Source organism: Nycticebus coucang, chromosome 13 (genome assembly GCF_027406575.1).
Source record: "Nycticebus coucang isolate mNycCou1 chromosome 13, mNycCou1.pri, whole genome shotgun sequence".
Classification (NCBI taxonomy): domain Eukaryota; kingdom Metazoa; phylum Chordata; class Mammalia; order Primates; family Lorisidae; genus Nycticebus; species Nycticebus coucang.
In genome coordinates this window covers 17733721-17751710 of record NC_069792.1, presented here as the reverse complement: position 1 = coordinate 17751710, position 17990 = coordinate 17733721, and the positions used below count along the sequence as shown (strand labels likewise).

General features: G+C 38.3%; 1 protein-coding gene across 6 annotated transcripts in view; it reads right to left on the bottom strand.

The window, feature by feature from the left end:
• Positions 1-1015: 1015 nt before the first annotated feature.
• The window catches only part of CSPP1 (centrosome and spindle pole associated protein 1), a 139604-nt gene continuing 122629 nt past the window's right edge, over positions 1016-17990 (bottom strand). For 2 of the 6 annotated variants that reach the window (XM_053559501.1, XM_053559502.1), the window contains exons 27-33: positions 17062-17202; positions 15284-15339; positions 10784-10847; positions 5889-6001; positions 4807-4845; positions 3830-3968; positions 1017-2048 (exon numbers count right to left, since the gene is read on the bottom strand). In XM_053559501.1, the coding sequence (XP_053415476.1) occupies positions 1837-2048; positions 3830-3968; positions 4807-4845; positions 5889-6001; positions 10784-10847; positions 15284-15339; positions 17062-17202 (764 nt within the window). In that variant the 3' untranslated portion in view covers positions 1017-1836. Of the gene's footprint in view, positions 2049-3829; positions 3969-4806; positions 4846-5888; positions 6002-10783; positions 10848-15283; positions 15340-17061; positions 17203-17990 lie in introns of all 6 variants that reach the window. The other 4 variants (XM_053559505.1, XM_053559504.1, XM_053559503.1 and 1 more) reach the window with 4 other exon arrangements.

Genomic DNA, 17990 nt, shown 5'->3' with positions numbered 1-17990 from the left:
CTTTCCTGGTTTTTCATTAAAAGCCAAACAGTTATGGAAAAGACATTTTCAGCCGGAACTACAAATCGGAGCTTTGATTCTGATTCTTTGGTTCCAATTTTTCTTTCAAGCTGCTCATATTTGATCATCCCTCATATTCTACTTACTTAACGATATTTATAGTTTTTTCCTATATTGTGCCCAGCATAAAGCTACACTGTTTGAATGCTTAAAGGAGCTGAAGTTCCCTTCAGGGCAGTTGGTTATGCTATTGTGTGGTACATGGCATTTAAAAAAATGGAATATGTCAATATTAGGAGGGTTTTGTTTAAAAACAGGAAAAGTATTCAGTATTTGCATAGATAATGAACAGTTATTTAGTGATGCATTTATAAGTGTACCAGATTTATTAAGCCTAAGACACAGCTTTGTCCAAGCCCAGTGGGATCCTAGAGCTGGGAGCCATGGGGACCTTCCTGTCTAAGGGTAAGTGCTCTCACACCACCTGCCAGTTTATTATTTAGTGGTGTAGGCTCAAGATGCTCCCTAGAGGAGCCAGAGGCTTTTCTTCTTAGATGGAAGAAAAAAATTTAATAGTAAAACAAACAATGGTTAAATTAGAAAAGTGAGTATACATTTTATATGTAGCCAAAATTACATTTAAATTGTGGCAAACTATCTGATCTTGTCTACCACTATCAGAGGAAGCAGGGAAGCAGCGTGTGAGGGTGTTCTCAGTTCTCAGTGCTAAACACCCTAATCCAAATTTGAATGAATCCTTTTTAGGAAATATCATTCAGAGTGATTGACTCGTGGGGTGGCGCCTGTGGCTCAAAGGGGTAGGGCGCCAGCCCCATATGCCGGAGGTGGCGGGTTCAAGCCCAGCCCTGGCCAGAAATTGCAAAAAAAAAAAAAGAAAGAAAATTGACTCACTATTCCATGGTGGTGGAACAAAGTCTCTGTTCTTGACCCCTGGATATTCTTACCTCTCTTCAACCTCTAGAAACCTAAAAATTCCAATTAATATAAGAAGTCGACATTGGTTAATAAAAGTAAAAATTTATTTCTATCAAGAAGCAGTCAAATCACATAAATTAATTGTAAGACAATGCATTCATTGGCACAAAAGTAGAGGCAGAAAGATGTAAATTTAGTGTATGGCTTATGAGAATAAAATCAATTACAGTTCCCATTATGTCTGAATCAGTAGCGTCAAATAACAGGAAAATTAAATAGCACATTTGATTCTTTCATTATGTAGCAACTGGAATAGTCACAGCTACAACGTGTAGTCACTAAAGAATTATCTTAATAGATAACAGTGGCAAATGTGCGTGTGACAAAGGGTATTCTGGTTTGATAGCACTGTAAAGACACTTCAGTTTTATTTACCTTATCCTGATAAACAGAATTTATAATAAAATAGTATACATATGATAGTTGAATCCAGAGTTCATTACCACTCTATGGCATAACTGTGCAAAATAATTCTGGCCTTCTATTTATGTACGTAGCACAGAACTGTATAGAATTATAGTTCATTACAGAATATTGTACTCTGGATTCAACTGTCATATGTATACTATCTTATTATAGATTCTGCCTGTCAAGGTGAATAAAAAAGTGTCTTTATAGTGCTGTAAAACCAGAGTACCCTTTGTTACATGTAATAATCGTGGCCTTTTATTTATGTACATAACATACATCATAATACATCTTGGAAAAAATATGCTTTTATATACAAATATAACAAAACTAACTTCAGGCAGAAGAAAAAAGTAGAGCATATTATTAAAGGTACAGATTTACCATTCCTTTCACTGGACAAGGCACTACTGGGTCCGGTACAGATTTATTTTAACCATGCGCGGTAGACAGGCTCTGCCAAGTGAAAGGTCCTGGTTTCCCAGGAACTTGCTGCTGTTCCTGGTCCAGCTGCTCTGCCATGAAGCGCTTCAGTGTTTCCGAGGTGCCAGGGCGGAGCCAGGGCTCGGTTGCTACAGAGTTTGAGCCATCATCCCCCATGTGTTTCATGATGTCATCAGGGTCAACCAGGGAACTCTCGTCCTCTGCAGAAGGCAAGAGACACATGACTCAGTAACGCAGATGGCAGGTGAGTGACACAAACACAGGTCTCCTGTAGTCCTCTTCCCTATGATACATTCTAAACTATGCTGTTTTGTTCAGACCTCCCACTTTAGGGGTAGAAGCAGGCCCAGGAAGGGGCCGATTTTGTGAAACAAAACGTAACTGAGTAAATTGACTCCATGGTTCTAGCAAGCAGAGGGAGTCTTAAGTATATCCAAGGAATCTCTGCCAACATTAAGCTGACTGGAGGAATGTGGGCAATCTTATTTATTTTGTAATGGTCACCTTTAGGAGAAACCTAGTGAGTATCATGCAAACCTTTTATTTTTTAACTTAGCAAGGAGGATAAGGGAAGACATCCAATCTATCACACCACTTAAGGAAATTAAAAGTCATTTTGGGAAAGCACTAGTTAGAATGAAATTACCTCTTTTTCTTGATTTTTTTTTTTTTTTTTGCAGTTTTTGGGTGGGGCTGGGGCTAGGCTGGGTTTGAACCTGTCACCTTTGGTATATGGGGCCGGTGCCCTACTCCTTTGAGCCACAGGTGCCACATGAAATTACCTCTTTTCTTATACCTAATCTAAGAAGCCATGTCTAGTCCATTAAGCAGTAGCTCTTAATTTTGTTTCATTCATTAACTGAATTTGATGTACTCTCAACTTATGTATCTGTATTTTACTTATTAGGTATAATAATAGGAAAATATGTCTTCCTACCCTGTGATGTCAATTTCTTTCTTTTTTTTTTTTTTTTTAATTCTATCTCCTGGTCTGTGAAGGATTAGCCCACAAAAGGGTTATGTACAGTTTAATGCGCAATCAATCCACATTGTACCAAAAAGCTCCTGTTTGAAAGGATAATGTTAAGCAAAAAAAGTTTAGACATTGAAAATCTTGTGAAAGAGTAGATTCTTCAAATGCTTTATCCTCTTTCAAATATCTCCTTGTTAAATATAAATCCAGTGTTTTATTTTTAAAAGAAATGAAAAGAAAATGCTTTTTAGCTATAGAGAGAAGGCATCCTTTCCCACTGTTCCACATTTTTCCACGTATGAGAGGAAAAGTACCCTTCCACCTGTTTTCCATGTTGGCTGGTGTTTGGTATGACATTATCAACAACAAAACAATCACACCTTGACTGCCAGAGATTATATAAGTACCTTTTAAAAATTAACAGTATTAAAGATAGGATCTAAAAATATTTTAAGAAATTTGTCTAGCTTCATAGACTGAAGAGTTCTTCACAAACCATTCTATTTGCTAATATTAATACTGTTATTACTAATAAGAAACTGTCACATTATCCCAGTCACTAGTAAGATTGATATAAAAAAGGGCTCACGGTTGGCAAAGGAGCTCACTAGCTAAGGAACCATCCTGCCTTGTGTTCCCTGACAGGCTTTCACCTTCAAAAGTCCACTCACAATGAACTAGTTTTATTTGATTTAGAACGAGGCTAAGTTTATGATACATGTATTACCTAAGGAACTCAAAGTCTTAAAGCATTTTCTCTGCTGAAAGTTAAGGTTGGATATATTTCATAAGCAAAAACTATTTTATCTGTTTAGAATCCACTCTGAAATGGTTACCCTCTCTGATAGAAAGAATCTGAGGTCTGCCACTGCTGGACAGTTAACCGTGTTCTGGGATGTACAACTCAAAGGACTTCAGAACTCTCTTTTCATCTACCCCAACCATTAGTGACAACTTCCATGTAAGTGAGTTTAAATTTGCGCTAGGGAATTAAACTTGGCTATTTACCTGTATTAATAGGTTTATTTTGAAGTTCATTCAGTCTATGCATTCGCTCCTCATTTCTCATTCTAAGCTGGTCAACATTTACACTGGACACTGATTTTAAAGAGAGACCATCTGGTGGTACATTAGGACAACTGTTATCCTGCAGTTAGAAAACAGAACTTCAGAAATGGTCATTAACATAAAGTATGTTCAGAATGAATCAACACATCATCATGTCCTGGATAAGTATACATTGTGACAAATAAACTAAATGAAGATATGGAGCACTTATATTTTGATTCCTGTGTATACATGCATACTCAGATAACATAAATGCTGCCAGTTGGGATAAAACTTAGGAATTCCAGGACACTAAAGGAAAAAATTGAAAAAATTAAGGGCTGAGACAGTCTAGCTACAATGATCAAGTAGTGTGGTACAACATAAAGATAGGCATATGGATGAGTGGAAGAAAATTGATCCAGAAATATTTATGGACAAAATGCAACAGGAGAAAGAGTCCTTTCAACAAAAGGTAGTGAAACCATGATGTCTACATGCAAAGGAATGAACCCGAACCCCTAAATCTCAGAAGATAAATTAACTCCAAGTATATCAGAGACCTAAACTCAAGAGAAAAAATAAAGAAAAAAATGCATTGAATTAAATCTTAGTGATCTTGGGTTAGGCAATGGTTTTTTAGACACCAAAAGCCCAAGAAAGATAAGTTGTACCTAATCAAAATTTAAAATCACCTGTTTGTCAAAGGCCACCATCAGGAAAGTAAAAATCATACAGAATGGGAGAAAACAATTGCAAATCATACAGCTGATGCTGGACTGGTAGCCAGAATGTGTAAAGAACTCTTATAACTCAACAATACAAAGATGACCCAGTTTGAAAAACGGGCAAAGGATCTGAACAGATATATCTTCTAAATATATATATAACTGGTAAATAAGCATATGAAAAGATGTTTAACATCATTAGAGAAATACCTCAAAACCACAGTGATATCTCTTCATCCTCAATAGGCACTATAATCAAGAAGAAAGATAACAGTAACAAATGTCCAGGATGAAGAGAAGTTAGAGCCTTCATACACTGCTGGTGGGAATGTAAAATGGTGTGCCTGCTTTAGAAAATAGTCTGGCTGGTCTCCAAAATACTAAATTTAGAGTGACCATGTAACTCAAGAATTTTACTACTACGTATACACTCAAAAGAAAACATCCAAAACCTTTGCATGAATGTAATAGCAGCAGTATTCGTAATAGCCAAAAAATGAAAACAAAAATGTCCATCAGTTGTTGATTGGATAAACAAAAGGGGTAATATCCATACAGTGAAAAATCATTCAGCCATAAAGAGGAATCAGTATCGACACATGCTGTAACACAAATGACCTATGAAAAAACAAAACAAAACAATAAAGCCCATCACAATTGACCATGTTATATGGTCTCATTTATATGAAATGTCCAGAAAAGGGATATCTGTGGAGACCAAAGTAGACGACACTGCCTAGGGCACCAAGTAAAGTTAGTGCCACCGTAAAGCTGCCTACCCAACAAGGAAGGGACTTGTTGGACACGTAGTAGTCCAAAGACGACTTCTTACTAGCTATGTTGTACAGCTGTGGAGCAGAGTGAAGAGAAGATGGATTTGAATCTCTGCCTTCTTGTCTATATTACCTTGGGCAAATCATTTGACCAAAATGGAAATGATGCCTATATCGCAGAATTAGGTTATTATAAGGATACAACAGACTTTCCAATAAATGGTATCAGTTATTCTTGTGTCTTCTCTGAAATTCATATATTCTTGGGATGCCAAGCTACTTACAGCCACCCCAAAAGACTGATGAAAATATTACATCAAAGAAGTTGGGGGAGCAGAGTTCAAAGAGCTTCCCAATGTCACCTCCAGCTAATTGATGGTAGAGGCTAGATTCAGCCCATGTCTACTTCAAGTGAGTGCTCACTATTTGCTGGATCACACAAATTTAGCATGGGTCAGAATCCAGACCTCTCATTCTTCTAAGCTGAAAAAGGGGAAAAAAGAAAAAGACATTTCATACTGCAAAGTCCAGTCCTTTCAATTTGTTTCTCCTGCGCTCCCTTGCAGAGGGCAGCTGTGATGGTGGAGGGAAGTCATCATCTTCAATGGCAGGATATGTCTCACCATAAGCACCTAGAAGGGCCACAAAAGGGGAACATGGTCTTAAACTTACACCACTTAAAATCTAGAGCTAGTGCAAGAGCCTTTTTTGTTTGTTTTGAGACAGAGTCTCACTTTAAGACAGACTTTTTTAATCATACACTCACTGTAAGTGTACATAGTTCAGTGATTTTTAGCAAATTTAGAGTTGTGTAATCATCACAACATTTCCATTACCTTAAACAGCTTCCTTATGCCCACTTGTCAACTACTCCCAATTGCCACATGCCTGGCCTCAGACACTGATCTGCTCTGTCTTTACCTTACCTAACATTTCACATAAATGGAATTCCACAACACAACCTTCTGTGTCTTTTCACTTAGCAATAATATGCTTGAGGTTCATCTGTGTTGAACTATGTTTTAGGAGTTTATTCTAGTTGAGAAGAACGGATAATCTTGACAATATTGAGTCATCCTGTCCATGAACAGGAGTATCTCTCCATTTATTTAGTTCTTTAGTTTCTCTAATCAGAGTTCTGTAGTTATACTTGGACAAATCTTAACACATTTTTTGTTAGATTTATACTTCATTATTTCTTTTGGAGGGTGCTAAGGTAACAGCACTGTGGGGGGGAGGTTGGGTTTGTTTTGTTGAGACCGAGTCTCATTCTGTTGCCCATGCTAGAGTGCCATGGCCTCAGCATAGCTCACAGCAACCTTAAACTAGCTTCAAGTGATCCTCCTGCCTCAGTCTTTTGAGTAGCTGGGACTATAGGTACCCCCGACAAGGCCCAGGTAATTTTCCTGTTTTTAGTAGAGACAGGCTCTAGCTCTTGTTCAAACTATTCTTAAACTCCAGACCTCAAGCAGTCCTCCTGCCCCAGCCTTCCAGAGTGCTTGTGTTACAGGCAGGAACCAACACGCCCAGCTAGGATTGTGTTTTTAATTTCAAATTCCACTTGTTCACTGCAGTGTACAGGAAATTAATTTTTATATATCCACTTTGTATTATGCAATTCTTGCTATAACTGCTCATTAATGCTAGGAGATTTTTAGTTAATTCATTCAGATTTTCCACAATCATGTCATCTGTCAACAAAGACAATTCTCTTCCCCTTCCCAGTCATGACACCTTTTAGATCCTTTTCTTCCTTTACTGCATTAGCTAGGACATCCAGTATAATGTTAAGGAATGGTCAGATAGGACATCTTTGGCTTGTTCCTGATATTAGTGGATCAGTTTCTAGTTACTATTGACTTAAGTACAATGTTAGCCATAGGGTTTTTTTAATATATTCTCCATCAAGTTGAGGAATTTCTCCTCTGACAAGCTATAGTGTGCTGGGTTACCATGAATAGCTAGATTTTATTTAGGTTATCAAATCTATGGACATAGAGTTGTTCATTGTATTCCCTGACTGTCCTTATAATGTCCAGGGGATCTGCAGTCATGTCCCCTTTTTCATTTTTGATATTAATAATTAGTAAGTCTTCTCTCTTTATTTATCTGGCTAGAGGTTTTGTCAATGTTACTGATCTCACAGAATCAATTCCTGGTTTCACGGCTTTTCTCTATCGATTTTGTTTTCAATTTCATTGATTTCTACTCTAATTTTTATTACTTCCTTTCTTCTGCTTACTTTGGATTTATTTTGCTCTTCCTCTTCTAGTTTCCTAATGTGGAAACTCAGATTATTGATTCTAGATCCTTCTACTTTTCTAATGTATGCATTAAATGCTAACAAATTTTGCTCTAAGCATTTCGATATATCCCACAAATTTTGATAAACTGTATTTTCATTTTGCTCAAAATATTTTTAAATTTATTCATTTGACCTATGTGTTATTTAGCAGTGTGGTGTTTAATCTCCAGGTATTTGGGGATTTTCCAGCTGTCTTATTTTTTATTTCTAGTTAACTTCCACTGTGGTCTGAGACAAACATTGTAGGATTTCTCTCCTTTTGAATTTGTTGAGGTTATGTTTTATGGTCCAGAATGTGGTCCATGCTGAATGTTCCATGTGACCTTGAGAAGAATGTGTATTCTGTTATTATTAATGAAATAGTCCACAGATGTCCATTATGGCCACCACTGACTGATGATGGCGCTGAGTTCAACTATGTCTTCATTGATTTTCTGCCTACTACTGTATCTGTCCATTTCTGAAATCTCCAACCTTAGCAGTGGATGTATATTCCTTTCTACAGGTCTGTCAGTTTCTACCTTATATGTTCTGACACTCTGTTGTTAGATGCCTAGATATAAGAGCTAAAAATATAAAACTCTTAGAAGAAAACAAGGAGGAAAGCTTCATGGCTTTGGATTTGGCACTGAGTTCTTGAATATGGCACCAAAAGCACAAGCAACAAAAGAAACCACACACTGAACTACATCAAAATTAAAAGCTTCTATGCATCAAAGGACAGAATCAACAGAATAAAAAGGCAACTAATTATAAAGAAAACATTTGTAAATCCTGTATCTGATAAGGGGTGATATCCAAAATATATAATAAAGAACTCCTAATTCAATAACAATAAAAACCCAAACCACCTAATTTAAAAATTGCCAAAGGACATAAACTGACATTTCTCCAAAGATATACCAGTAGTCAACATCACTAATCATTATGGAAATACAAAGCAAAACCACAATGATACCCCTTTCCAACTACAAGGATGGCTACTAGCAAAAAAACCCAGAAAGCAGTGTTGACAAGGATGTAGAGAAATTAGAACTCTTAGACACTGTTGGTGGGAATAAAATGGTACAGCTGCTATAGAAAATAGAATGGTGATTCTTCAAATAATTACCAACAGAATTACCATGTGATCCAGCAATTCCAACCCTTGGAATATGTGCAAAAGAATTGGAAGCAGTGACTTCAACGCCTATCTGTATACACATATTCTTAGTACCATTATTCACAATAGCCAAAAGGTGAAAGCAGCTTTCTTCTGCTTACTTTGGATCTGTTACTGTGTGAACAGATGGATGGATAAACAAAATGTGGTACATACATAAAATGGAACATTATTCAGCCCTAAAAAGAAGGGAAAATCTGAAACATGGAAGAACCTTGAGGATATTATGCTAAGTGATCTAACCCAGTCATCAAAGGACAAATACTGTATGATTCCACTTACCTGAAGTCCTACAATAGTCAAATTCATGGAGATGGAAAGTACAATGGTGGTTGCCAGAGGATGGAGGGATAAGGGAATGGGGAATATTGTTTAGTATGAGGAGTTTCAGTTTTTAAGATGAGGAGTTCTGATGAATGGTAATAGTGGTTACACAATAATATGAAGGCACTTAATGCCATGCAAATGTATACTTAAAAATAGTTAATATGGTAAATTTTATGTTTATGTGTATTTTATAATTTTTAAAAATTATTTTTAAAACACTGAAACCAGCAGCCTTATGTTCTTTAGAACAGTGGTTAACACAGTCATGACTATGACACATTTGCAATAACCATTAACCAAACAGACAGACTGCTGTATCTCTGGTCTAGCATAATGAAGTATTCTGAGACACTGTCTTGAGTGGCCCATACTATCTTCCTTGTTATGAAGGACAGGTCACATTTCCCTGATGCCTCCATAGACGAGCTATGATCCCATCCTTTTCCTCTGCCAGCTCATGTACTCCCTCTCCACAATGCAATTTCTAAAGGAAAACGCATTTTTTAAAAAAGCCACTAAGAAATACAACTAGGAATTTCTATCATAAAAAATCTGAAGTAATTCTTATGAAACACAATTAAAATGTAGAAGAGAAAATTAATTCTTTGGTGGTCTCAGGATAGTAGAAACATTTACTATCAAAGTACATAATTATAAGGGTGTATTATAGTAATTAAAGAAAAAAGATCCCATAGTACCCTCACATATCTTCTAAAACTAAATATTCCTATGTTTTTAACTGAAATAATTACTAAGATAATTGTAGATTTATATGTGATTGTAAAAAATAATAAGAGATCCCTTTTATATTTTGCCAGGATTACATTGGTACATTTTGTAAAACTACAGTATAATCTCACAACCAGGATATTGATACTGATAAAACCCACAAGCCTTATAAGAATCTACCAGTTTACCTGTACTCAGATGTATGTTTGCATGTGTGTATTAAGTTCTATACGATTTTACTGGCTGTTTACATCTGTGTATCTACCTTCACAAACAAGATGTCAGTTACAAAACCACAAGGACCCCCTCCTGGTGCCCTTTTCTGACTATATTTCTCCCTAAAACCCAACCCTTGGCAGCCACTAGTCTGTCCTCAAAGTAAATGGAATCAAGTGGTGTGTAACTTACTTGGACTGGCTTTTTTGCTCAGCATGTTTCCTTAAGAGTCATCCAAGTTATTGCATGTTTCAATAGTTTGCTTTTTACTGTTGAGCAGTATTCTGTAATACGGATGTCTCATTTTGTTTGACCTTTCATCTGTTAAAGGCCATTTGGGCTAATTCCAGTTTTGGATATTAGAGTTAAAGGTGTTACGAACATTCATATATAGGGTTGTTTGGGTTTTAGGGTTTTTTTTTGTTGTTTTTTGGCTTTTTGGTCAACTATGCCTAAGACTTTTAAAATTCATTTCAGTAATTCTGACTTGAAAACTTTTATAAGTCACATTTGATGATTACATTTATTTAACACAGTATGAAAAAGTATTTTTTTATCAGCTTGCACAACAGAGTACAGTACTCGTTTTGCAAGTATGGAGAAAGGCATTTTGAAAGAAATATAAGTGTACTTGTGTAATATCTAAATAATATAGCATTAATATAATATACTCACCAATAAAAGCACTATCAGATTCTAGTAATGAATTTTTCAAGAAATCATTAGCGTCATCTGTGGGCTAAAAGAAACAGCATATATGAATGACTGTATTAATTCTGTGTGGAAAATAACAAATTTGTACTAAGAGGAGGCACGAATTCCCATGTGGTCCCCCCCAAAAAGCAAAAGCGGATGGGAGAGATAGGACTAACTCCTACAGCACATTCCAATACCCAGAAAATACTGGAAACAGCACATTTGAGGTTGTATAATTAAGTTCGTGAACTTACCCTAACGTGCTACATACCTCCTTGCTGATTATCACTAGGGCCACCTTTGCAGTGCTCCCCTTGGGAAGCTATGCCCTGACACCATCACCACCTCATACACCCTATAAAGCACTTTTTCTAGGATTAGTTCACAAACTTAATTGTCAGACCTCCTATTGCAACAACAGCTCTGATGACCATTCCAGAAAAAGAATTCCAAAACAGCTCTGAAGAATGGACTAGGCACTGGCATCGGTGCATAGCTTCCCAAAGGCAGTTCTTCAAAGGTGACTGCAGTGATATTCAGCAATAAGGTAGGGAACACTTTTTCATCCGTTTGTGAACTTCACCGTCAGACCTCGTACAACTACCATGATCTCGCCAAGGATGGAGATTCTGTCAAGCTGACTCTCCAACTCCATTCCCTCCTGCCCCCTTGTGGCTAAAAGCAAGTAAGAGATCATGGTACTACTATTTAATAGAGTGTGAAGCAATGAACCCAATTAAATATTAAGTCTTTAAACTATGAATGCACAGGACTCTGAAGTGCCACCCAAGAGCCTTTTAAAATAAACAGTTTTTTAAATGCTACTTAAAGAGTTACTGCAGGTGGCGCGTGTGGTTCAAGGAGTAGGGTGCTGGTCCCATATGCCAGAGGTGGTGGGTTCAAACCCAGCCCCAGCCAAAAGTGAAAAACCACACACAAAGAAAAAAAAAAGAACAGTGTTGGTTAAGGGCTATGAAGTGTTATCATTAAAAAAAAAAAAAAAAAAAAAAAAGTTACTGCAGAAGCATGGAGAGAGAACAAAAGACCCAATTGGGTGGGGGGAGGGGGGAGCAAGGGTTACAGAGTAACAACTTCTGTGTTGTTGTAAATGACCTCATCTGTATGCCTTGTATTGGGACGCTATTTCTCAGCTACCTGTGTCTGCACTGCTTAGATGGCAGGAAACGGAAGGGCCAATATGAAATAGTTGTGTTGGCATTTAGTCTGAAAAATTTAGTCTGAAGTTTGTTAAAGTATTTTTTAACTTTGTTTGAAGTGCAACCCCCTCTTTTTTAAGTTTGAAGTCAGAAGTTCCTACCCCACCCCCTTGATTTACTGGTTGTAACTGTATTGTAATTGGTATAACTAAAACATAACTGTGCTGGGAAGAAGTTGTGCCATGAAGGTCTTTAAATTTTTTTTTAAATAAAAACATTTAAATAAATGAAAAAAAGTCTCTAAACTGTTGTAGAGATTCATTCATCGTTTTCATTAAGCTGTACACTTACTATTTCTTACTACTGCACTTACTATTTCCTCCATGCCAGGTAGTGGGTATACAAGGATCAATTAAGAGTTTCTGCCCTGGAGTACACGAAAGTCCCATGGTAGAGAGTGAAACCCATACCCTCAGATGCCACAGCATGAACAGAGTGGGGCATACAGTAGGGAAAAAAATGCAAGGGCTGGACCTATTCTAATTGGTTCCCAAATGAGGAGTAACTTAAATTTACATACAGAGGATTTTAGAGTACAAAATAACACCACCTTATATCTCAGAAAGAACCTAGCAGCGTCCCATTGTACCTCCTCACCAGATCTCTGGACATTTTTTTTTTTTTTTTTTTGAGACAGAGTCTCAAGCTGTTGCCCTCGGTAGAGTGCCGTGGTGTCACAGCTCACAGCAACGTCAAACTCTCGCTTAAGCGATTCTCTTGCCTCAGTCTCCCAAGTAGCTGGGACTACAGGCGCCCGCCACAATGCCTGGCTATTTTTTTGTTGCAGTTGTCATTGTTGTTTGGCTGGCCCAGCCTGGATTCGAACCCACCAGTCTCAGTGCATGTGGCCAGTGCAGTAACCACTGTGCTATGGGCACCAAGCCCAGATCTCTGGACTTTGCTAGAACACTTAATTTAAGGCAATGAATACCAACAATCCACAGGATTCATCATCAGGAAGTTCTCTTCTTACACGAAATTCTGCCCTACACTGTATTTGAACTTAACTTACCACCCACTGATTTACTACTTTCTACAGCGTGGTAATAATGGTGACAGTGACAACAGCTGAATCAAATGGTCTGAGCAGCTGCTCTGAGCACCTCACACACACTACCCGCTTCTCTTCACAGAACTGGACACAGTGATCACAGTTCACCTATGCTCCATCCTCTCTGTGACTCATCCTTTTGTTTTCCATCTAATCCAGTTTCTAAGATCAGGAGCCCAAAATATATGAGCTTTTTGTAAAGCCATGATAAAACTGTTGGCTTACCCTGAGCTTCTACTTAGCAAAGTCTGTAGTAATTAATCCAGGATTTTAACCCAAATCACAGATGTTAACTTTTAGTATCTTTTCACTGAGAAATGTGGTTGCCACACAAGCAGAAGCCCACAGACCAGTAGAGTATTCCCAAACAGGTGTGAGGATGTCTCAGGCCGCAGGCAACAGACACAGGAAGGAGCTCTAGAGGTCAAATCTGGACTTTCCGCCTTAGTGGCTGTGTGATCATGGATAAGATTACAAGCCTTTAAATACCAGTTTCCTCTTATGTAAAACAGGGATAAGTTTACCTTGCGAACTCACACAGGTAGAGGACAGTCAACAAATGGCACCTATTAGCAATACTGTCACCATCATCGTCAGTTCAAAATCATGCACCAGCAGCTACTAAACCAGTAACCCTCGGCACATAGGGCTAGTAAAGCCTAGCTGAGACTTACTTTTATAACCTGTAAATGCTACCTAGATCATAAAGGTACTGTGATGATTCAATCTGTATTTCCAACCTCCCCCTTTCCCCCTGAACTCTCTCCTGTCTGTATGTTTGATAGCTCCCACTGATGTGTATACCAGACACCTCAAACTTACCAGGTCTCACAGCTCCAGTCTTCTCCCCTAACCCTTACATTGTTTCTCCTGCTCTTCCACCGCTGTAAATAGCAGTTCCCAGCCATAAACCATGAAGCCCATCTTTGACTACTTTCACGTTCCACTTCAGTATGCGAAAAACCCTAGTAGGTCTCCTTTCAAAATAAATCCATCTACTGATCAGTCCCACAACCTCCAATGCCCAGATTCTTATCATAGCCTCCCATCCTGCTCAGTCTATTCTCAGCACAAAGTAGTCAGGGATCAAATTAACACCTCCAGCAGATTCTATCACTCCTCCACTGGACGACTTTGGAAGCATCTCATCACATGTAAATCCTGGGATGGCCTCACTACTCACCCCTGACTTTCACCTGTGATTCTCCCACCTTGGCCACCTCACTGCTTCCTTCTCATGGGCACCAGGCCAACCCCTGGGGGGATTCTGTCTGGAAAGTTCTTTCCTTGAATGTCACTCCCATTTCCCATGGCCACTTTCCTAGTGTCCTTCCTCAAATGTTACCTCCCAGTAAGACCCCTTGGCCACTGCTTTCCCTGCTATCATTTTCCCCACAACACCATGATTTAACACACTATCAATTTATTCATTGCCTCCCTCCTTCCAGAATGTAAGCCTAAGAGGGCAGAGTTTTTTTGTCCCTTTTGTTTACTCCCAGATCCCTGTGACCTGAACAGTTTCTGCTTCCTAGAAACTACTTAATAAATACCTGTTGAATGTAAACAGCTCACCTGTCTTGTATGCCACCACCACAGGATAAGAGTGAGCATTACCTTCTGTTCCCTGACCTTGTGTGTTCTCTCTATAGGCCTCACCACGGCTTCCATGATTTACTCCTCCTTCCATTACTGCTGATATTAACCACAGCAACATTTACACTTCACTCACTGTGGGCTGGGTCCTACTCTCAAGGGCTTTCAAGATATTACCTCACATAATCCTCACAACATTTGAACTATTTTTATTCACTTAATAAACACTTATACAGAAATTACTATATGCCAGACCTGTCTCTAAGTGCCTTACAAATATTAATTTAATCCTTACAACCACCCTCAGAGGTAAGTACTATTATCCTCATTTTGCAGATTAGGAAGCTGAGGCAGAAAGAAATGAAGTAACTTGCACTAAGTCACACAGCTAAAAATAAGACTAACCTGAGCAGACTAGTGCTAGAATCTTGTTCTTACCCATTACGATAAGAATATTCTCTCTATATTAGACGAGCACTTCTCTACCTGCCACACCAACGAGACAAGATTTACACTCTTAATTTTCCTAAAGAATTCAAAATCTGGAATACTCACTTTTACTCTTAAACATTTTTAGCCCCTAAAAACTAACTTGAAAAATTAAAACTTGGTGCTTACCATTCTTACCATTCTTTCTTTTCGTACTTTAACACTTGGGATAGCATCTAAGTCAACTGTGGTTAAGGGAGAACAAAAACAAATTGAAAGGTTAGAAAATGTTTAATAAATAAAAATAAATTTTAGAATATCTTTCTTTGCCTGGGTCACTATTAAAAATTATTTGTCAACTACCACACTTCAGAATATTTTTGAGATACTATTTGCCTATTAATAAATATAACCCTGCACCCATTCTAATTGGATAAAATTCTCCTATTCACATTAACAAATATAAGTAAATCATGGCAACTTAAAACTGATACCTACAGAAAATGATTAATGCAAGATTCTTTACCATCTTCTGCCACATGTCTACGATCTTTGCAGAGAACTGAGTGGAGTTAATAAACAGGGGTTCCCACACCTGGGCCTGAAGTAAGCTTAGTTCCAAAGGCAGCGATTTTGGATCAGGTTTCCCAAAGCCACTCTAATTTGACCAGCCTTTATTTACGTTCTTGTGAATAGTGCATTTTGTCCTTTTAAATACTGCCTTTGGGAATACACAGGCTGCCATGATAGACTATGTTCCTTCTCAAAATATCTCACAGACCTGTTTGTGACTGTGTAGTTCGACCATATTCTTACGAATTATGCCATCATGGTTCACTGAAAGTCGGAGGGTAGCTACTGTTGGGGGATGGATATCCTCAGTGCCAAAATGTACCAGTAATTTTGGGCTAATTAGCCAAAGTTGCCAAGATTCCGCAAGATCAGATGATCACGTGAGACTTCTAAAGAAAATGCCACTGGACTGGCACGTGCTTGTTCCTCCTTTCTCCAGATGATGTGGCTACTATAGAATTTGGGTTATTCTGCTATCACAGGGTGAGCTATAAGGCTGTTGTTAAAATTTTTGTACCAGAAGGCAGACATTTCCTATACAAGTATTTATCAAAGCCTTGACCTATGATCTGAGCCTAAAATGTCTTATCACTAACTCCTATGATGCTATGTCATGAGGCCAAAAATGCCTCCCCAGACTAGCCTGCCAAGGTTTTCTTAAAACTGGCTGACTGGCAGGACCATCCCTCCTATTCCTGTTACCTGGTTGCTGTGTTTTTATTACTCATTTGCCATGGCCACGTTCAATATCCTATAAGCTGGCAAAGCTGGTGACATCCAGGTAAGGGCCACACAGCACATCTGGTGTCCACAAGGCCCCTCAGCCTCTAGGTGCCCACCCACAACACCCCAGTTACACGCTCCCAGGGGCCCTTGATTTCTCCTTTGCAATATTTAGTATTGATCCCTTACACTTGTTTAGCATCTACCTTGACAGTAGTCACTGACTTCATTCATCACCACACCTCCTGGTTACAGGTCAGTGCCTGTGCTCCTAGTGGCACTCAGTATCTGTTAATGGGTTGATTATATGAAAACATATCCTTAGCCCAGTCTGATGTTTTATAGATTTTTGTCAAATCCTAAACATACCTCCTACACAACAGAGAAATGTCCCATACTGATCTGTCTCCCCAGCAGACTTGGGTCCTAGTTCTGACTAGGCCTGGCCTGGTCAAAATCTTCAATCCTCGTGGCTCGCACTCATGAACATATCACTCTAGTCAAGCCAAAGCAGAACCCTCTCTGAAACCCGTTCTTTTCTGAGACTATGGGCCAAAAGGGCTATGTGAGCACAGAGTTGTGAGTGGAGGGGGCCTGCCTGGGACTGAAGAGATGGAGGGCAGAACAACAGCCCTCTGACACTCTCAGAAAAAGTAATTGGTATCCCTCACCTTCAGCCCCTTCCTGCATTTTTATTCTATTCAGCCGCTTCTGCTGCTCCCTTAGCAGAGCTTGCTGCTGAATCTCTAAGGTGTGATGATCTCTCGGAGGATCCGGGTACATAAATTTGAGATCAACTCGTGTTTCTGAATCTGGTACAAAAAAAATATGTCACATAATTAAGTTAAATATTGTTTTCAAAGGAGATTTTATTAGACATTATACATAACATATGAGTAATCTAATTTCAAAATCAAGTGAAACATCGCCAAAGTCAAATGACAATAAAACAGCCATAAGACTAAAGAACATGAAATCAACATTCTTCAGTGAAAGCCTTTTCACAAACTCATCAAAATGAGGAACGCCCCAGAACAAGCAGTAGCACAACAGCAGTCAGCGAGGGCCTTCGAAGTGACCGTGTGACTAACTATGTGAATATACTTTCAGATACTAGCTAGCAGACAGTGATTAATTAAAAAATGGTAGAATAAAAGACAAATATGGTAAATGTCACTGATGACACATGTGAAGTGAAATGGATGATACCTGTTAGTGAAAAAAGTGATAAAAATTAAGTAGATAATGTAATTATGTCTTTTTATAGTTTTAATTATGCTCCACAAGAGGACTAGAAGACATCCAAAATGTTAAGGGTGTATATGTAAGTGGTTTGATGAAAGTGATTTTTCTATAATTCTGTATTCTGAAAATTTCCTACAATACATAGGTAATCATTTTGAAGAGAAGAAAATTCTAGTTTACCTGGCATAGGTCATAACTGCACATCCAACATTTTGCCTGCTCTACTGAATACTCCTAATGAAAAAGCACATTTAACGTACATTTTGGTTCCTCTACACATTTTCAGTCCCTCGGTCTTGTGTATCTTGGCAATCCTGTTTCCCTACTAAGCTTTCTCTCTCATTCTCTCGAAAGA